This window comes from Pteropus medius, unplaced genomic scaffold, assembly GCF_902729225.1.
Source record: "Pteropus medius unplaced genomic scaffold, Ma_sr-lr_union100, whole genome shotgun sequence".
NCBI classification, from domain to species: Eukaryota; Metazoa; Chordata; class Mammalia; order Chiroptera; family Pteropodidae; genus Pteropus; species Pteropus medius.
In genome coordinates this window covers 1028605-1050549 of record NW_024340695.1, presented here as the reverse complement: position 1 = coordinate 1050549, position 21945 = coordinate 1028605, and the positions used below count along the sequence as shown (strand labels likewise).

At 40.1% G+C, this 21945-nt stretch overlaps 2 protein-coding genes across 2 annotated transcripts; both read left to right on the top strand.

Moving 5' to 3' along the window:
* The first annotated feature begins 14 nt into the window (after positions 1 to 14).
* On the top strand, positions 15 to 8850 carry L3HYPDH (trans-L-3-hydroxyproline dehydratase). The gene is made up of 5 exons (XM_039864116.1): positions 15 to 635; positions 4221 to 4390; positions 6540 to 6662; positions 6753 to 6890; positions 7884 to 8850. The coding sequence occupies exons 1-5, from the start codon at positions 119 to 121 to the stop codon at positions 8007 to 8009; spliced, it is 1074 nt and encodes a 357-aa protein (XP_039720050.1). The 5' UTR covers positions 15 to 118; the 3' UTR covers positions 8010 to 8850.
* A 187-nt stretch (positions 8851 to 9037) lies between these two features.
* Positions 9038 to 15978, top strand: GPR135 (G protein-coupled receptor 135). Its single transcript, XM_039864105.1, has one exon. The coding sequence runs from the start codon at positions 12786 to 12788 to the stop codon at positions 14295 to 14297; it is 1512 nt and encodes a 503-aa protein (XP_039720039.1). The 5' UTR covers positions 9038 to 12785; the 3' UTR covers positions 14298 to 15978.
* Positions 15979 to 21945: the final 5967 nt, after the last annotated feature.

Genomic DNA, 21945 nt, shown 5'->3' with positions numbered 1-21945 from the left:
TGTCTAGGCCCGAGATCCCGCCCCCTGAGAGAGGCCAAGCGTCCTGCTCTTCTCACATCGAGTACAGATAGGCCCGGGGCTTGACGCCGGCGTTACGGGTGGGTGGTCGAGTTCCTGGATGCAGACAGTGGAGAGCACGCGGCCGGTGCCCTTACTGCCACCCCATGACCCAGGGACGCCGGCGCTGTCAGTGGTGGACATGCACGCTGGTGGCGAGCCCCTGCGCATCGTTATGGCAGGGTGCCCCGAAGTGGTCGGCCCCACGCTGCTGGCCAAGCGGCGCTTCATGCGCCAGCACCTTGACCACGTGCGGCGACGGCTTATGTTTGAGCCCCGGGGCCACCGGGACATGTACGGGGCCGTGCTGGTGCGGAGCGAGCTGCCTGACGCGCACCTGGGCGTCCTGTTCCTGCACAACGAGGGCTATAGCTCCATGTGCGGACACGCGGTGCTGGCGCTGGGCCGCTTCGCGCTCGACTTCGGGCTGGTGCCCGCGCCCTCGGCCGGCGCCCGCGAGGCCCGCGTGAACATCCACTGCCCATGCGGGCTGGTGGCCGCCTTCGTGGAGTGCGAAGGCGGCCGCAGTCGCGGCCCGGTGCGCTTCCATAGTGTCCCGGCCTTCGCGCTGGCCACAGGTAACCAAACGGTGGGACCCTCCCAGCCGCGGGCGGGACGGCAGCCGGAGGTAAAAACTAACTACACTAACTCTCTGGGCTGAAAGCCACGCTATGCAACTAACGCACCCCCACAGCCTTTGCCGTTAATAGAAAGGTAATTCTAAATCACTGCGGATGTGTGCCAGAATCTTAGTCCTGAGGGGTTGTGCGGTGCATGCAAGTCTGTTATGCTGCAGATCTATCCTCTTGTGGCCTTGAAAGAGGCCTTAGAAGTAAAGAATTTCGCGTTTCTCTTGCTCCGTGTTTCATTCTCCACTTGACAAGCCTTCCTAGGGATTTTACAATTGAATAAAGCAAGGTCCACTAGGGTCAGGGAAAGAGTAAAAAACAGCCAGTGTACCGGAGTTACAGGCTGGCTCAGAGTACATGTAAAATTGTCGGGAGGTAATCACCCGAGAATTTACAAAACATAAGTTACTAAAATTCATCTGTAAAAAGTGCTTCCCCAGTTCTTGGGGGAAAAAGTAAATGAGAATGAACTAAGGAGTTTATAAATCGTGAAGATAACAATGTTGCTGCTCTTATTTTTTAAAACAGGGACAGACATTGCGTGGGCTCAAATCCTGACAACCCCGTAAAGCTGTGCAACCTTAGTCAAATTACTTAACCTCTCTGTGCCTATGCTTCATTTGTCGACTCATTGATGAAAATTAAAAGAATATGTAAGGCACTACTTATATACACACATATACATATGTATGTATGTGTGCGTGTATATATAATGTTCCTATGGACAGACTACAGAATATATAGGGTTGCTAGTTAGAATTCTTTAGGTGTGCTGAGCCTTCAAAAGATTTTGGACGGTTCCCTAGTACAGAGCCTGTATGTCATGTAAAACAGCTGTCTATAACTATTATCCTTACATAGAGGGAGATCCCTCTAAAGAGCTGAATTCTATCAGTGAGGCTGCTATAGTAGTCATGACTGGAATTGAACTGGGAGCTAATTTAGTCCAGCCATGAATAAGGTTATAGCATCTTTTCTTTTTCTTTTTTTTTTTTTTTTTTTTTTTTTTTTTTTTTTTTTTTTGAGTCTTCAAGCCATGCAAATCATTCTGTTAGTTTGATTTTGATCCTCCTCAAGGATCTGGATTCCAGATTAGCCTGATTATGAATGATGCTGTAATGGCCCAGGCATATGTCAGTCTTGGAGCAACCTCAGGCAGCTGAAACACTCAAGCTGATGAAGAATGCCACTTGGGAAATTGGTGCCACTTTCTCATTAAGGAGAGAATGATGTCACATCTGCAAATGGGAGGACACTAGAGGGAGACAGGAGTTTATGTTTAGGATTGCATCTCAAAATCCTCAACAGTTTAACTAGCTGGACTACCTAGCCACCCCAGCAGCAAATGGGAAGCACTTTATATTTTGTAGGAAATGACAGCTGGCAGCAGGATCACCAACTACCTCAATTCAGGCTGATTAGGACAGGCGCAGCCAACTCGGCAAGCACAGTAGTTCCTGAAAGCATCACTGCATGACTGTACAATAATCAGTGGGCATTAATGCTCACTTTGAGTCATTAAGAAAATGAAATCCTAAAATCTCTACTTGGGAAAATGCAAAAAAGACAGACTGACAGTGTTCAACAAAGATCACTGCTCTGCCCCTCTCTATCTTGGTAACTTTGTGAATTCTATTTCTCACTGTCATGTCTGTAAAATGAAAATGACAACACCTCAGAGGATTGTTGAGGCCATTTGCATTCCACCTGCTAAAATGAAAACTCTTGAGTTTCGTTCATTGTATTCAAATGCTAGAACAGTAGGTAGTCAATATTCGTTGAATGAGTAACTTAAATGAAATTTGGAAAAGAATATGCTGATGGACAAATGTAAATATCTTGTCCTCTTAAGAGTCCTATTCTCACTGGAAATTAAACTTTTGGCTTTAATATTAACATTGCATTCTTAATCTATGCCAAGCACCCCACCCCACCCCCGCCACATTATCACATGGAATTCTCAAAAGAACTCTTTTGGGAGGTAATAGCCCATTTTACACATGAGAACACCAAAGAAGCCTCACTTGGCTTAGCTCTCTAGCAGTCCCTCATTTCCATGTAATTCCTCATTATCCTTTTATTAAACATACTTTTCATGTTGCATCAGCATCCAGATAAAGACCTTTTTCATTCAGTTTTACTCTTAAGTTCCACAGGCATGTTTTACTCTTTTGATGATAAATTTGCTGTGTTTTTACACATCACATGTAAAAAACGTCTCTTTGGGCTAGCCTGTAACTGAGAGCATATTGGTTGTTACCTTTGTATGACTGTGTAAATTCAAGAATGCAATAAAATTTTTATTTTTCACAATTTAATTTCTGAATTTGAGACCTCACTCTGTCCTATTGGTTGACTTAGCCTGATCCTTCCATGTGCTACCCCTTTTCTTGGCATATATGTGAGCAAAGTTTTGTGAAAAGAGCCAAGGCCTTGAAGAAGAGAACCTTTTGGTCCTCAGCTTACACAGGTAACCAGTGAAACGCTGTTTGCCCTGTTCACGTGGCCTCTGCTCCTGCCCCATTGCTGCCTCTGTCCCACCCCAAAGACTCTCATGGTGCTGTGGGGAAGTCAACACAGGTCCTCTGCACTCAGGACCTTCAGTCTTTCCTCAATCCAGAAAAAATTTCTCTATTGACCAGGAGAAATATTCCTCTTTGGGATACTCCTTTGCCAACAAATCTCTCCCCTGAGATCTTAGATTTTCCATAAAACCTGCTTCTCCCCTGCCATATGCCTCTCCCCAGAGGCTGTAATTGCCAAGCCCACTTGAACTGGGGAGGAGAAAGAGGAAAATTTGAGGAGGGGGAAAACAGGTTTAATGTTTCAAAATATCATCCAGCCCCATTTATTTGGAAATACCAGTTTAGGATTTCAAACAAATGATCTTGAAGTGAAACTCTGGATTTGTCGGGGACTTAGAATACTCAAAAACCCTGATGCAAAATGATACCATAAAGGTCAGTGATTCCACAATGGCTTTATTCTGAGTATTTGCCCGCAGGATACTTTCATGAGATGAAAATACATAATAAGCGTTCATGAAAAAAAAATTTATACATGAAAAAAAATTTTTTCGTTTTGTTTTGACATTGCAGTTGAAAACAAAAACCAATTTGTGAATACGAATCTGAAAACTTCACTATTTTAAACCATTCCTAGTGGCATGAGAGGGGACCAACATTTTCCTTCATAGTTTTCACATGTGATGTCGCAGGGGTTTCCTTCTCTCTGCCTCTATGATATTTCCTAGAAAAGATCGTCAGAATACTTAACAAATATGTATGTATGATTTAGGGAAAACATGGTAATGATATGTTCATTAATTTATGCAAACATCAAGTTAAAGATAGAAAGATGCCCTTAGCTAAAGGTCTATTATTCTTTACCTGATGCCTACTCATTTTAAAGATGAATTTTTGTTTCCTTCCTTTTCGTCATAGGAAGAAATATCCCCCAAATACACATATTAAAAATTCTATGAACTTTATTGCTAAAATACTAAAACAAATTTATTTAACACATCTTTTTCAGATCTCTCAGTGGATGTTCCTGGTCATGAAAAGTTGGTAGTGGACATTGCATATGGTGGCGCATTTTATGCATTTGTTAGTGCTGAAAAGTTAGGACTTGATGTTTGTTCTGCAAAGACAAGGGACCTTGTGGATGCAGCGACTGCAGTGACGAAAGCAGTGACAGCTCAGGTCAGTACAGTTGCTGCCATTGTAACAAACGCCTTCCTCTGTGGCATGGAGGGAATATAAACTACACATCTATACAGAAAATTAAATATCTACATATTTAAATTATTAGTAATACTAAGAACAGGGTTTGAATCTTAGGCTCTAGAGCAAGACTACCAGTGAGTTCTAGCTTTGCTGCTTCTAACTCTTGTAACTTTGAACAAATTACATGTACCTGTTTTCCTTATCTATAAAATGGAAATTATGAAATACTTGCTTCACGGGGTGTTAGAAGAAAGAAATAAGTCAATACAGATCAAGGACTTAGAATAATGCCTAACCCATAATAAATATTCAGTAATGATAACTATTACTAACTTTAATAATATATATATACTAATATAATTTGTGGTTATTTAAACATATAGTAAAGGTATCGTATAGTATTCTACTAATTCAAAATGCATATGCCTTGCTATGTGTAGTCATTCTACAAAACTTGAAAATAATGAATGTAAAATATAGCTTACAAAATGGATTTCACGAAATTTGATTAGACTTTCTCTTATTTCACAGAGAACAATAATTCCTAATTAGTGATTTTTTTCCTATATTGCTACAAAGTTAAATAACTACTCAAGTAACTCTAGTTTTGGCTTGAGAAAACTATTCTGATAAAATCAATTTTGATAATAAACGAGCCTAGAATATTCTTTCATTTCTAGCACCACCAGTCTGCCATTGAAATTGGGACCTATAAATAAAACTCAAATACAGTATTTGAATGTTTTAGCATATGAAAATTTAATTATCATTCTAAGTAAAAAAATTCCTTGTGAAAAAAGTGTCTAATATACTTTTACTAATAATTATTTATGGGTCTAATTAACAACTGATGTTTTAATTTAACATAATTTATAACTTAACAAAATGAAAAAATATATTATAGCTCTGTTCTAAATTATCATTTTTCCAGTACTGTCAATATCGATATGTGGAGTTATTTTATCATAGTAACTTCTGAAGCTCTGAATTTACATCAATTTTGTTTCATTAAGTAGACAGCTAATAATTTGAGTTAACAATTTGGCATAAAATAATTTCACCTTACATTCAATGAAATCAAGAGGAAAAGGCATAATTTTCTTAATAGAAGGAGTAATTTTGAACTTTCCATTGAAGCTTAAACTTCTCACCAAGGTCACAAAGGGTGGTCTTTGCAGGAGAAGGGATTCTGAGAAAACTATGAGAAAAAGTTCTATTAGGGATGAATCAGGCAGCGGAACTATGTTGTGAATTCCTGACCATCCATACTGCTGATGCAGATTTAGGGAAAGGCCATGGGGTGGGGAGTAAAGTTAATATAACATAAATTCATCTTCATTCATTCATTTTTAAACAAACACATGGAAGTAAGATTATAGTAATCTTGGTCAAACTATCAGACATTATAGAAATCCAGGAAAAACTGAACAACCAGACCTCCGAGAACAGGAAACATTTCACATTTGGGCCTATGCTTTCCCATTGATGTGATTTAGCCTCACTATCAGTGCCTGCTTTTCTCTGTGTGTCTGCTGCTTTTCATGATAACAATTATCTTCATTCTTCAATACATTTTTTTTTTGTTCATCCAATTGTTTCTCTTACTAATTATTTCTATATTCTCATAACTTTTGCTTGCTCATGGCCTCTCACTGTCCTTGTATCTATCAATGGTATTAACTTCAGCTCTAGATACTGATTGATTTTTCCACATTATCCCTTTCAAGCTCCTGAGAGTGAGGATATAACTGCCTTAGCTCCTCCTGTTTGCGCAGCCATGTCCAACCTGTGGACTGACCGTCCTGGGGTCAGTGATTCAAAGAGTGTGTGGGTTTGAGTATGTGTGTATAAAATAGGACTATTCCTTTGGTAGAGGCTATGTGCAGAGCAACTTCCTTAAAAAGGACTCGAAGTATGGTAAGAATCATAGCTTCCAGTCAAACTATGTTTATTCATCTAGACAAAGACATAATTTCTAGTATTTAGTGCCTTGATCCAAAAGATATTTTAAAAATGATAAAGATAGAAGTCATACAGAGTACCCCATATATGTTATTTAAAAGATAAATTTTAATCAAAATATTTATTTTACATGTGGTTGATAATAATTTTTTGTCATTTGTAGTTTAAAATTACTCATCCTGATAGTGAAGACCTTGGCTTTCTATATGGAACTATATTAACAGATGGAAAAGATGCTTATAGTGAAGAACCAACCACCAACATCTGTGTGTTTGCAGATCAACAGGTATTAAAACTGCAATTTTTAGACACAAAAACCTGGTAATATGGAACTAGAACACTGTGAACACTCTCATCTTCATTTATTCTGGTACAGGTTGACAGAAGTCCTACTGGCTCAGGAGTGACAGCTCGAATTGCCTTGCAGTATCACAAAGGGCTTCTGGAACTGAACCAGACAAGAGCCTTTAAAAGCAGTACAACTGGCTCAGTATTCACAGGGAAGGCTGTGAGGGTGAGTGACACCCTCAGCTTCTTACTTGTAAATGTGTTACTTTTGAGATGAAAAGGTATGAGTTGGGTGTTAGGTAAGTTTCTTTACTCAGAAGAGAATTTTAAAACAGGCCCATAAAACTTCTGTTCAGCCAGGATATTAGTTCTCAGTGTGTTATTAATTGTACTTGCCAGAACATTTTCAATTGCACCAGTTTCCTTCTCTCTCAATCAGGGCTCTTGCAGGCTCTCTGATAGTACCTTCTCCATCTCTTTCCCTGCCCCAGCTTCCTTTTCCTATCCTTCCATTTAGGGGTCCCCAGTATTTTATCCTTAACTTCCTTCTCATCTCATCTGCAAGTTGTTGCCAGTAGGCAATTTCATTCACTTCTGAAGCTTCAGCTCTCAACCATCTGCTGATGATGAGTCTAACACTTGTAGTCCCAATTGTCTACTTAAACTTATCACTAAATGATTGTTCCAGAGATATCTCTAACTCAACTCATTAAAAAGTCCTCTCTCCCTCCCTCTCTCCCTTCCTTCCCAAATGTGGCTTCTTCTGCCTCATTCCCCATCATGTTAATGGTAGCACCAGCTTCACTTCCAAGCTAGAAGCTATGGTCATATTAAACTTATTCCTATTCCTCACTTTCCGTATATATCAGTATGTAGGCCTGTCAATTCTACCTCTGAAGTATCTCTGTATTTTTTCTCCACCCTCACTAAAAACTATACTAGTGACTCTAGATTCAATCAATGGATTAAGTAAGGTTACCTCTTAACAGGGTTCTGAGTATCTAGTCTCTCTCCTCTCAAATCTGTCCCCTACTTTACAACTAAACTTATCTAAAACCCAAATCTGATCAGGTTGCTCTCCTTAAAAACCTTTCATTGCCTATTGGATTAACTCTTGGGTTTTCTTTAAAATGATAAATATCAAGAATATGACTTTTAGGCCAAATATAATGTGAGTGTAGTAGTTTGATATTATACTCCTTTCATTATCTTTTCTCAGGAAGCAAAATGTGGTGATTTTAATGCTGTTATAGTGGAAGTATCTGGACGAGCCCATTACACAGGTACGGCAAGTTTTATAGTGGAAGACGATGACCCACTGAGGGATGGATTTCTTCTTAAGTGACTTCTGTGATTTTTAAGGGCTTTCTTTTAAAACAATAATTATCTTTAGGTAATTTTACTATAAATTATGTAAAAACATATATCCAAATTGTACATGTAAGCTAACTCCTGTTCTTTCTAAAATGGTACACTGTGGCTAAATATAAAGTCATTATACCTCATATTTGCACGTACATGTATATACAGGTATAAATCTCACTTATGTCTAGTATATACAATGCCAAAAATTCAGAATATTTTTCTAGTTATTAACATATCAGGTAAAATTAAAGCCTTAGTTCTTATTTTAAAATACTACTCTATGATAATTGCTATAATATTTTGTTTTAAATGTTCTTTGAATAATAGCTTAAATTGTAGCCCTCACAATAATGACTCTTACAAGTCTTCTAGTTTTTGAGTAAAATAATGCCCTCTCTCTAAGCAAGTTGTAAGGAAGATGAATTATTATAAGGTACTCAACACTCAGCATACATAGCCTGGGGCCAGCTTTTCTGGGTAGATGTTGTTACAGTTGCTGCCAGGATGTTGTCTGTGCTACAAAGCCCACCTCCTACCTCAGGTACCTGAAGACTCATAAACTGATATGAGAAGACCAATTTACAGTCAGACTTTTGATATATCTTTAAGGCTCTTAAGAAAGGGATTGTGTATTGCATTATCGAAATATATATACACAATAGAAATAAATCAGTGAATCACTACAGTGGGATGAGCCTCATACTCTACCAACTACATGCCAGGTAGATTTAAAACGTGAGAGAAATGTAACTATTGGCATTCTTGCTAGTTAATTGTGAACCTGTTAAAAATAAATTTGATCATTATCAGTCATTATAAAATGAAGTATTAAAAAATTATTTGATGTGTGATGCTCATATTCAGTACTTTTCTGAGGTAAGAAGTAATAACATTTGTTTTATGAACATTCAGAAACTGACCTAATTCATTCATTTTAACTGGCTTTGTCATCCAGCAGGTCTGCATAGACCCAGTTATTAGGTCTGTGACTGAATTACCTGACCAAAATGAAGGCTATAAAATTAATATTCTGGATTTCCCTAGTAATTACACAAACACTAATGTTTTCCACTCATTCTCTATAAAGTCCTCTGGTAAACAAATCATTTTCCTCTAAAAATGATGCTATCACTAACAATATGACCAAGAAAATTTTTACAGATTAGGGAGACTTGCAGTGCTTCTTTCAAAGATAAAAACAGAGCCACTATTTTCTCTCCAAATTTCAAGCCACATTGATTTGAAAATACATACTTTAAAAGTTATATTTTATAGCATTTTGCCACACACATATCTTCTACTTTAGTACACTACAGAATGTGTATTATCCCATGGCAACCAAGAATAAGAAGTATTTCATCACTGATTGTTTAGAATTGTCAGCACATGATAATAATAAAAAAGCAGACTCACTTTTAGCCAATTTTATTATTGTTTTAAAATTGTCTACAGACAGTGCACCCCTTATCAACTCCAGGGCAAACCTTTCCCTCTGCCCTGCCCATGGTGTGCTACTATTTTTATCCCCTTTATATATATGAGGGAAATGCAAGTCAGACATATTAAATAACTCTCTTAAGGTCACATTAAAGGCTGTAAATCTAGTACTTTTGACTCCAAGTCCTGTATTTTCCTCCTTCCTCCACTTCTAAGATAGGATAGACAGAGCTTGTTCTAAGATACATATTTTAACAAAAATGTTACACTTCTTAAATGTTAAAAAAAAAAAAGTATTGCCTAAATCTTCCTGAATTCTAATCCAAACCAGAGACAAACTCTTGCAATAATGTTCATTCCTTCTGTACTCTGCCCCATCTCTCTTAGAGTCAAAAATACTAAGGAAATTAACTCCTCCTCTCACCTCCATGTGTTTAATCAGTCACAAAGCCTTGTTGATTCCATCTTCTAAAAATTGCTCACATTTATCCCTTCTCGTCTTTGGTAAGGGTTTCGCTTCATCAATTAACCTCTTTTAAGCAACCTTCTTCTGCTCACTGGTTCTTTCCTCTAAGTATTGACATGAGTTCATCATAAACAAAATGACAGAAACATCCTTCGTCTATCTGCCCACTCTAGCTTGCTGTTACCCCTGTTTCCTTCCCATTGTAGCCAGGCTTCTGGATTCCTGACTCTTTGCTCATTGGGTACATTTTTTCGTCTTCCTTTTTCTATTTAACTATTGCAGTCTAGTTGCTACCTCATTACTCATTGGAAACTATGCTTGATCTGTCAAATCTAATGGTCGCCCAAGAGTTTATTCAATCCATGGTGGACACTGTTGCTTGCTCCTGGCAGGCAAGTATGGTACATTTTAGAGGCAGAACCTCCATTCCCTTTGTGCTGAGCTCAGCCACAGAGCAACTCACTGAGGCTCTCAAAGCCAATTATATTAGTACCCAGTTCCTATTAGTACCCACCAGGTGCTGCAATTGTGTGGGCTCAAACCCATTTCCTCTTCTTCATCATTAACTTGCAATGCATTTTGCCCCAAGTCCCCCAGACTCCATAAGAGTTATGGCACTCTTCTGTTCATCCCTCAAAACCCACAAATTCCATAACATCCCTCTTTAGGGCAATGCTTCTCATACTTCAACGTATGTATGAATTACCTGGGGATCTTAAAATGTGGATTTTCACTTATTAGGCATGGTTTGGGGCATTTCTAACAAGCTCCTAGATGATGTTGATGCTGCTGGTAGGACTACATTTGAGGAGAAAAACTTTTTAACTAATCTATTTTAATTACTCATTTGGGCCCAGGTGTTACAGGTGAGTCTCCACTCCCTGGCAACTTCTTTTATCTCTGAAATACATGAAAAGCCTGTTAGCTCCCCACCTGGAGGAAAAGGCTGGCTGTTAGACTATCTTTTTGTAATTTGAACTCTCCTGTCCCTCAGTAAATTCCTTTTTGCCTAAGTGAGACAGTGCTCTGTTTGTATTCCTTATATCCAAAGTCCCTAATCCATATACTACCTTTTTACAATTTCTTCCCCTCTTCACTATAAATGCCTTATTTCAGACTCTTTCATTTTTCCCTGTGCTATTACAATGTCTTTTCTTAACTGGTCAACTGGTCTCTCAGTTGCCAGATTCTCCTACAATCACTCAAAAATTAATTTTTTGTGTATCTAGCAGTTTTCCAGAGTGTTAAGTGCTAGGGATCTAAAAACAAAACAAAAACAGAAACAAACAAACAAACAAAAAAACCCAAGTTCTTGGCTTCACAGAGTCTGTGGTCTACAGTGGGAGGCAAGTAATGCTTAATCATAAAAAAATAATAATTATAGACAGTGGTATGTTCTACCAGCCAAGGAAGCCTTCCCCTGAAAAACTAACATTCATGTGAAGATGGTGATGCAAGGGAATTGGGGAGGTGGGTGGAGTTTTTTCAGGCAGAGGGGATAGCAAGTGCAAATGCCCTAAGATGGAAGGTTTAAGGAACTTGCACAAGGCCAGTGTAACTGGAATGGAGCACAAAAGAAAGAAAATGGACCCAAATGAGACTAGAGAGGAAGCAGATGTCAAATCATGTAGTGCCTTGTAGGAAACTTTAAGTAATGATTGGGGTCCTTATTCTAAATTAAATGGAGAAAGCCATTCAAAGGATTTAAATAAGCGAATGGCATGATTAAATTTATTTTATTTTAAAGAGCATTCTACCTATAGTGTAAAGAAGGGGCTGGATGTGGGGAGACCCAATCAGGAGGTGACAGCCGTAGTCCAAAGAAGAGAGGATGAGAGCTAAGGTGGAGGATAAAGTAATAGAGGAAGTAAATGGATACAAAGATATTTAACAAGTAAAATTTCCAGGTCTTGGCGATTGGACATGGACTGGTTGTGAGGAAGAAGAATTTATCTAAAAAGAATCCTAAGTTTTTGTCTTGTAAGCTAGATGGAAAGTGGTGTCATTTTCTGAGCTGCATATCTTGTATCAGAATCACCTACGGGGTGATATTGGGAGTCAGCCAGTGAATCTGCATTTTAACAAGCGTACTACATCAGTGGTACTCTTAAGTGTGGTCCTCCTACCAGCAACATCATTACCACCTGGGAACTTGTTAGAAATGCAAATTCTAGGACAGGACCCCAGACCTACTGAATCTGGCACTCTGGGATTGGGCCCCTGTCACTTGTGTTTTAGCAAGCCCTTTAGGTAACTGTTGCATGCTCCAGTTTGAGAACACCTGGTTTAAATTATTCTGTCCCTCAAGTTTCAGATGGCTGGATTTGGATAGTTTTTTTTAGATCAGGTTCTTGATTCCTTCCCTACCTGCATATGCCAGAAACACCCACAGGGAGCAAAGCGTCCCCCACAAAGGCCTCCCTGTAGGGCATTTGTATCCAACAGGAGAGCTTGAGAATGAACCCTTGCCGAATTTGGTCTTTTATATGAGGTCCCAGTCCCTCTTTATCTGGCCAAGCAGTGGTCCCTGAGGAGATCGACTTGGCCCTTTCTGGATCCCAGACCCTCCTGGCTGGGTATCCTCGGGAGGGAGTAGGAGAGGGGTGATGTTGTACGCTGGCTTTCCGGAAAGTACTTGGCGGGCGTCCCGCCCCGCGCTCCTGCGTAAACACGCGGTTCCCTCGGCAACGCCTGGAACCCACGTCAAAGGTTCCGCCAGGTCGCGGGCGACAGCCACCCCTCCGGCCGTGGCCGTGCCCAACTCTCGGCTGCGGCCTCTCGCCCAGGCCCCGAGCCACCCTCCGGCTTGCGGCCGCCTCCCCTGGTGCGGGATGAGCAGACCCGCGGGGCCCCATGGAGGACCAGCCGCCGCCGGGCCGCCCGCCCGTGAGCATGGCCTTGTCGGGCAGCCCGCACCCCGGCTCCCCCTCCGCAGCCGCCACACCTGGCGGGACTTCCCCTGCGGTGACGGCGGCGGCGGTGCTCTCCTTCAGCACCGTGGCTCCCGCGGCGGCTGCGGCGCTGGGGAACCAGAGCGACGGGAGCGGAGGCGACAGCACTGGCGCCTGGGCTGGCGGCGGCCTCGGCCCGCACGGGGCTGCGGGGGAGGCGGAGAGGCCGCCGCTGGGCCCCGAGGCCGCTCCGCTGCTGTCGCACGGGGCGGCTGTGGCGGCCCAGGCGCTCGTCCTCCTGCTCATCTTCCTGCTGTCTAGCCTGGGCAACTGCGCGGTGATGGGGGTGATCGTGAAGCACCGGCAGCTCCGCACCGTCACCAACGCCTTCATCCTGTCCCTGTCCCTGTCGGATCTGCTCACGGCGCTGCTCTGCCTGCCCGCCGCCTTCCTGGACCTCTTCACGCCCCGCGGGGACTCGCCGCCCGCCGCCGCCGCCGCCGCCGCCGCCGCCGCCGCGGGGCCCTGGCGCGGATTTTGTGCGGCCAGCCGCTTCTTCAGCTCGTGCTTCGGCATCGTGTCCACGCTTAGCGTGGCCCTCATCTCGCTGGACCGTTACTGCGCCATCGTGCGGCCGCCCCGGGAGAAGATCGGTCGCCGCCGTGCGCTGCAGCTGCTGGCGGGCGCCTGGCTGGTGGCCCTGGGCTTCTCCTTGCCCTGGGACCTGCTCCGCGCGCCTCGGGAGTCCCCGGCGGCGCAGAGTTTCCACGGCTGCCTGTATCGGACGTCCCCCGACCCTGAGCAGCTGGGCGCGGCCTACAGCGTGGGGCTGGTGGTGGCCTGCTACCTGCTGCCCTTCCTGCTCATGTGCTTCTGCCACTACCACATCTGCAGGGCGGTGCGCCTGTCGGACGTGCGCGTGCGGCCCATGACCACCTACGCGCGCGTGCTGCGCTTCTTCAGCGAGGTGCGCACGGCCACCACCGTGCTCATTATGATTGTCTTCGTCATCTGCTGCTGGGGGCCTTACTGCTTCCTGGTGCTGTTGGCCGCCGCCCGGCAAGCCCAGGCCACGCAGGCCCCCTCGCTTCTCAACGTGGTGGCTCTCTGGCTGACCTGGGCCAATGGGGCCATCAACCCTGTCATCTATGCCATTCGCAACCCCAACATTTCGATGCTCCTAGGGCGCAGCCGGGAAGAGGGTTACCGGACTAGGAATGTGGACGCTTTCCTGCCCAACCAGGGCCCGGGCCTGCAGGCCAGAACGCGCAGTCGCCTTCGAAACCGCTATGCCAACCGGCTGGGGACCTGCGGCAGGTTGCCTTCTTCCAATCCGACCAGCGGGTTGGGAGGGGACATGGCCTTATGGGCTCACAAAAATCCAGTTGTACTTTTCTGCCGGGAAGGGCCGCCAGAGCTGGTGACAGGAGTGGCCAAACAGCCTAAATCCGAAGCCAGGGATACCAGCCTCTAAGAGGGGCTGGAATGCACAGCTTGCGAAGGCAAATTTTTACCCCCTTCGTTTAATGATACAGGGTTCCGGGGAGAATCGTGTATTTCATAAAGCCAAACATTTAAAAAAGGAGACAGGGAGAAGGCTTACTACGTTCCCCAAACAACATACGAGGCGATGTCCCCTTCTTCAAAAGTGCCAAAATGAATGTAGAATGCAAAAATTAAAACAATCTTAAACCACACAACTAAGTATTGTGCTAAAAATGAGTAAAATAAAATTCACGATTACCGAAAAGCTCATATTACAGGAATGACACTGTGAAATAAAGAAACAAAATCATTGAATGCAATCAGTATTTGTTCAAATACAGAGAGTTTCAGGAAAGAATCTCGGAGACCCTCGGAATTGCTTGAAGGTCCCTCTAAATCACCAGCATTCAACAGAACTTCACATTTCTAGAACTTGCACCTCTGACACATGCTTTGGGTGCTTAGGTTGGGAGCGAAAAATTCTTATCTTTACACACTTTGGTGCACTTCCTCCATACTCTAACCTTCTAAAAATCTTTCCAGGAAATTTAAAATTCATATTCCATTTAAAACCATTTTAGGATTTTGAAAATGTGTTTTATTACCATAAAGTTCAACCATCTGGAATATGAAAATAAATATGGCTGTTTAAAAAAGCATTCTGAGGTTATACTTAAAAATTAATGTTTTTCATCCCAACTCCAACATTATTTGCCTTGGCAAGCTTTAAGGCTTAACCCTTACTCTAACCAGTTTCTCTTGTTTCTAATAATTTTGAGGATGCCACTCTCAGAATGCTTTCACGTTTAAAAAAAATAACTTTCATGCTAGAAAAATCTTTGTCTTTTGAGATAAATTGATTTTTGGATGCAGCCAAAAATGTAATTTGAAGTCAAGTTGATTGAATCAGGTGAGTAATGGTACTTTTTAAAGTATATAGTAAAATGAGAGTTCTATAAAGTAACAAGATTTTACTTTACTATGTGGTGTTTAACTAACTAAAGATGTTTCCTAAGAGGAATTCTAAAAATATTTTGAGAAGTGGCCTTATTCTTGGAATAAGCATAGAGTTTTCCAAGAAGATTACACTCTCTTATATTTGGCAGTTTGGTTACATTTGCTTTTTAAAAAAGGATCATTGCTTTGTAGACATGATTTACCTTAAAAAAATGTAGTCTTTATTAGAAAGAGAGAAGAGGTATGGAATTATTATGTGTAATAGAGTATTAATAAGGCAAGTCAGAGAGGTACTTCAATCAAGCTAGAAATATCCTCAGAAATGTGTAAAACAAAGATGGTTTCAAAAAAATTCAAAAGCACAAGTCAGGATTCGTGTATGTATATTTTCTCATTAAAGGCCACTGTACACAGAATCATTTACTCAGAATTTTATGAGTGTTTTTCTGTTTTCTCCTTTCTTTCTTTCTTTCTTTCTTTCTTTTCCTCCATCTTGCCCCTCTTGTCTTCAATATTTCACAGCCTTAATTAAGTACTTTAAACTAGATATGAAACAACATCAACTATCATATAAAAATTTCAGTATGAAATTGCCAGCTCTTTTCCTTGTAAAATATTTACGATATTTCTTGTATTCAAATTTCTGTATGATAGGTGGGTGTATGTCATTTTGTAATCAAAGATAGAAATATATGATTCGTGTCAGAACTAAAGATGTTTTCATTTTTCTTCTCAATGCATCATCACAGTCAGAAGTTTATAAATTATCTGTGTCTATCTTGCTACACTCAATGTAGTACAAAGTAGATAAGGTAATCTCTCCTTTTCAGTACTTGTCATAAAACATGCAGACTTAATGGAGCCAAACAAACGTTTAACCCATTTTCCCTTCGCCCCGAGAATAGTCTCTGACGGAGCTAGCGGTGGCAGCTTTTACCCCGAGATAACTCGCAGATTATAGTCCTAACCTTATCCCCTAAGTTTGCCATGAAATATCTCACTTTTATTATTATGTTTTCATTGCTTTAGTATATTGATAGTCTTTGGAAACAAATGACACCATTCTGTTTATAGCATTCTGTTTTCAGTAGTAGTATTTCCATTTACAAAATACAGTAATTTTCGATTGCTAAAAATGTCAGTTTCTAGAAAATGTAACATTCCTATGTGTGATGTTAATCTAACAGTTGTTGGCTGAAGATTCATTTGGTGAATCTGATTTATGTATACATTTCCGTTACTTTAGGATTAGAGACAAGTTCTATTCAGAAATAATTCCAAGTAAAGTTTTTATATTTTATTTTCACATTGAAAACCAGTCAGATTTGCTTCAGCCTCAAAGAGCGTGTTTATGTAGAATTAAATTAATGCTGGCAGCCAGCTGTACTTTTTTTTCTAAACAGGAAATGAGTTAACAGATATCTACAGTATTTGCCTGTTAAAGGCAAAATAGTTGAGTATTTTTTGGCATAGTGAGAAAAAGGAATTCATGTCTGGGATTAGGAAGACATGATGAAGTTTTCCAATTATGAAAGGTATCACAGAATAGGAATTCAGCAACTGTGAATAAAGGGCAAAAAAAGTTAGAGATCTTTGGGGAAGGAGGCAAGCGTGCTGCAAAATAGGTGTTGCCTGGGACAAAGAATTGAAGGAAGGCACTTAATAAATATGTTTAATAAATAAACATGACTTGGAATAAACCTGGTGAGGGAAAGGAACATCTGAGAGATTCAAAGTAACAAGTGTTGGTATGAAGGACTTTAAGGCAGAAAAGAAATTCCTACCCTAACTCTTGGTAGGAAGTAGTAGAAAGTTTTAGAAAAGTTCTGACTTGGGGAAGAGGCCACTCTGATAATGGCTCTGAGATTTATGGTAGGAAAGAATAGGAGGAGAAAAAGAGAAAGTTGTTAATGAGCAATTCTGAGTGTTGTGTCTATTTGTTTAATTCAAGGCTGTACAATCAGTCAGTGATAGAACTAGGATTTGAACCACAGTCTGGCCTCAGAGCCCTATTTTCCCTTATCAATTCTATGTTGTCCCCACAAAGATCAATGGATAGGGAAGCTAAGGCTGAGAAATTGTGGTACTGTCATCACCATCATCATCATCATTATCATTGTCATCATCTACTGTTTTGTTTCCTATTTTACATAGGGCAACTTTCTGGGTACTCAGGCAACTAAAAAGTAGAAATCACAGTACCTTGCTTTAAGAAGGCTTATAGCTTAATTGAGAACCTTGTACTTTATAAAAATTGCCCATAATCAGGACTGTGGGGAAGAAAAGGTACAACATTTTCAGAAGTGGTTATCAAAGGAGATGGATTTGGAAGCAAAAGACATGTAGATAAAGGCCATCTACCAATCTGGTTCAGTTGTAAATACTTAGAGGCAAAAGTTAATGCCTTGAATAAAAGAAATAATGACTCTCCAATAATAGGAGGCTTAGGCCTTTCCTCATGCTGACTGAGTACATGATTTTAAAGACTTTGTGGGAAAAGGGGAAAGAAGCTATGAAATATTGGGATGCATTGAATATGGCATAGAGGCCAGAATGTAATCCTTCATATCTCATTCTGCTCCAGCTTGAGTACTTCATTTGTATTACAATAACAGCAACAAGTCATACTCAGCATGGTATAGACATTATATGATTTAATCCTCAACCCTCTGAGGGGGATATTATTTTCATCACTACCTCCATTTTACAGATGAGAAAACTGAGGCATAGAGGTACTATGTGATTTGCCTAAGGTCACAGAAGAAGTAGGTGCTAGACGTAAGATTTGTAGCTAGCAGATTGGTGCCAGAAGTCTTGTCTTAACCACTGCGTTGTGCTGCTTCTCTTAATTTGTAAAAGGCAAGGGGAAATCTGGAAAAGAGCCAGAGAAGATAAAAACAATAAAGGAATGAGAAATACATATCATAAAATTTAAAAGAAAGGATTTGTTTAATTTGGAGAACAGCTATATAAGATATGTGTTTTAAAAATATATGAAGAGATTCTTATCAATTTTTTATAGATATAATCCCAGCTCTGGATGACTTCAATTATCCATCTTCTTTATTCGTGCTCCAGGGCAACCGAGTAGAGCTGGAGAAAAATTACAGAGTCAGATCAATTTAGTACTCTCTACACCTAGAATTCATAGCCTCACCTGGGCCCTCCACCTTGCCAAACAATCTCAACCCCTTTACTTGTTAGCTCACCTTTTCTGCCCCTTTTAGTAACCCTTTGAACTTTCTCCACTCAAACTTTTAACTGACCCTCCCCTTTTGGAAGATAACCTTAACTCCTACTTCACCAAGAAAATAGAAGACCTCAGATAAATATATTCTCATATTTTAGCCACCAAAGGTAACAAACTAAACTGGATTTATTCTAGTTCTCAGCTTTATCTTTCCAATAGTATAGAAAGCCATCCCCCAGCCTCAGGAATCTCATGCTGTCAATTATTTTCTTTTCCCAGTATCCTTAGCCTTTCCAGTTGAACCAAATCCCTCCCATGAGCACTTAAGCAGGCTCCAAGCTCTCACAAGGGGGAAAAAAAGCCTCTCCTATTCCTCCATCCCCTTTCTTTCCCTCAGCTCTCTTCTTTCAGCTAACATTGTCAAAAGATTTGCTTGCATGTTTACAGCTGATATAAAGCCTATTCCACAATTTTTGTAGTGCAAGAAAGTCATTTTTATGTAACTCAATTTTTTCCCCACTCCTCTGTTCTGCCAGATGGCAGAAACTTAACACAGCAGCATCCAGGTTCTAGGGGCTTATTTAGCACCTAGACATTGGTGAGCATCAGTCTTCAATGGTCAACCATCTGTACGGGCATCCGCTGAGGCACCCATCAACCTGTCTTTAGTCACCTTGCTGTGTGATTATCCCCACTCAGTCAGTCCAAGAGGACCCAGCTCTAGCGTTAGACCACTTTAGATTCCACTTACAGAATAGCATTGAGAAACTCTGTGGATCCTCTCCCTAGTGAAACAAGTATACCTGGTGAAAATTATTTAAAAAGCAACTATTTGAAGTCTCTGGAAATTGTCCTAAGAGTATACAGCAATTGAAGACACATTTACTTGAGAAAGTCTATTACGACTTTGTAAGAACAGCAAGAATCTGTGGAATTTTATAACCCATTTCTTCTCCCTGCTCCTAGCACTCCCTGACTCCACTTCAGGCAAGTACAGCCAAGAGTGTAGGGCTCCCTCTTTCTCCCACTCCCAGCTAAGGACTGTGGGATCTTCCTGGGAGGAGCAACTTATGAGAATGTCTTATTTTTCTAAGTACAAGTGGCAGAGGCTAAATCCCAGGTGATTGCTACCAAGAGGTTGGGAATTCTCTTCTTCTAGCTAACCCACATTCATAGGACAGATGCTTAACCTCCGGTATAGCATATACCGGAGAATATACTAAATATATACTTTATTTAGTATACATTTTTATTTATCAATATGAAATATATCAATAAATATATATGTATAATATCTTATTAAAGAAAAAAGTCCATTATAAAATAGTATATTTAGAGTGATCTCGTTTTTGGAGAACGAACTTGCACTTGCACTGAAATAAATCTGAAAGAATATCTACCAAATATTATTACTACCAAATAATATTTTCACCAAACTGTATAATTATAGGTACTTTTCAGTTGTTAATAATTTATCCCATTATATTTTTTATAATAAGCAGATGTTACTTTTAAAAAGCAAATGATAAAGATAAACCACAAAAGAGCATCTTCAAGAGCATCCCCTCTGTGTGGGAGGTGCGATGGGCAAGTTTCTCCACTTGGCTCTGGATGGAGTGAAGTCACCTATGTATTTACTGCAATGGGCCTTCTGCTTTTATAGACTTGTTGGCTGGAGGTACCGCCATTTCTGCCCGGTAGCCTCTCAGTGAGGCCTCAATTACTGGCCTGGGCCCCTGAAAATATACCACCATAGGAATGCTTCTGAGTTGTGTGTCTACATAGTTAAAAAAAGAAACAAAGAAAAATCTTGGAAAAAATTTAGTTAAGCTATAAGCCAGACTTATAGTTCACTTTGAATCATATTGTTATATTATTATCAATGTAATATGCCAAAGATTCAGATACTTTTACATCTAATATCTTGTTATATCCTTTGTACATGTGAATGGAGTAGTAGAAGATAATCTTATATTTCTATTCCCTTGGTCCTGACTGTTCCCCCTTCAGCTGGATTTCTCTGTATCACTGGTTAAGAAAGCACAAGGCACCAGATTCTAACCATTGTTATCATGTTCATTCACAAAGTTGAGCTGGCTGATCTGGATAGCTAGCTTCTCTCTCTCAAAGCATTGAGCTTTGTTGAATTCCCTATCAGAGGAATATATGCTCTCTGGTTAAAAGTAGAGAAATATCTCCACTAGATTAAGACAAAACATGTATTTGCCTAATTTAATGTGTTCTCAAGTATCCCGTTACACGGGCCAGTTTAGAAGTAAATAATTTTCAGTCAGCATGTTCTCTCTCCAAAGAAACTAACAATTTAACTGGAAATAAAATTAACCCTGTTTTACCTTCATCTACAAAGACTACACACAAATTAAAGAGAGATGGCACAGAATTCACCACTACTTATGTGCCTGCCAACTTCTGAATGTCGGAGTCCACAGGCAAGTCCATATTTTATTGATAGCACTACTACATGTGTTCCCATGGTGATGGGTGGGGGCGAGGAGATTCGAATAACAGTTTGCCTGTGCTTTGAAAGCCTGAAATACTATTAACTCCCCACAAGGAGGCTCCATTATCAAGTACAACAATTTTCAAAAAGAGAAAAGTATTAACCATTTTAAAAGCAACACATCATGGTGCATTAAACTTTCAAAATTTTTAAATGCTTTGACATTCTTGATTACACTTTGGTTCTCACTATCATATAAAAAGTAATGTATCATCTTAGTGCTTTGGAAAGCTAAGGCAAATGTATCATATATTAAATCCATAATTTAAATAAAGCTGAGAATACAGAACAAGACAGAGGTTCTTTTTTGCAGAGAGAGAAGGTGGGATGTCTATAATTATAATAAAAAGAAATTTTAAAGACATTTCCTTATGCTTCAGTTATTACATTTGATCCAAGAGTTGTCACATTAGATTCAACTTTGGTTTTATAAGTCAAATAAGAAAGAAGATTAACTTTTAGCTTAAATTCTTTCCCTTTATAAGACAAATCATTATTATCTATTTAGTAGTTCTTTGCCTAATCAATAACACATATGGTCATGCCTATTTTAACATCATTCTTTAAAATGAAAACAGTGAATACTTCTTATTGGATGATGTAAGATCTTAAAATATTGGTGATGATATTTCTAAGTAGCTATAAGTTTGTTTGAAGTAGTTAAATAAGAAATATAAACTAAATGCATAATAAATAATTTACATAATTAAGATCTTCTTTAACATATGATGATAAAACTAGATGTGTGATATAACACTGTATGATGTTAAAACTTTTTCTTTTGCCTCCTCAATCCTCTGAAAAAATAACTTAGAATAAATATAACCAGTGCTATAAGTGTTCAGTTAACTTTGTGTTTAAATCATTTATTTCATACGATATGATGTACATATAAAATATATCAGGGTAACTGAGAAATAAGGCAAATTTCTTTATGTGGAAAATAGAATTAGGTTTGTAATTTGGGAA

Excerpts from the sequence above, each read along its gene's own strand:
- L3HYPDH (XM_039864116.1), top strand. The coding sequence starts at position 119 with ATGCAGACAGTGGAGAGCACGCGGCCGGTGCCCTTACTGCCACCCCAT. Across the intron at positions 6,663-6,752 it reads GTGTGTTTGCAGATCAACAG|GTTGACAGAAGTCCTACTGG; the intron begins GTATTAAAACTG and ends ATTCTGGTACAG. Across the intron at positions 6,891-7,883 it reads TCACAGGGAAGGCTGTGAGG|GAAGCAAAATGTGGTGATTT; the intron begins GTGAGTGACACC and ends ATCTTTTCTCAG.
- GPR135 (XM_039864105.1), top strand. The coding sequence starts at position 12,786 with ATGGAGGACCAGCCGCCGCCGGGCCGCCCGCCCGTGAGCATGGCCTTG.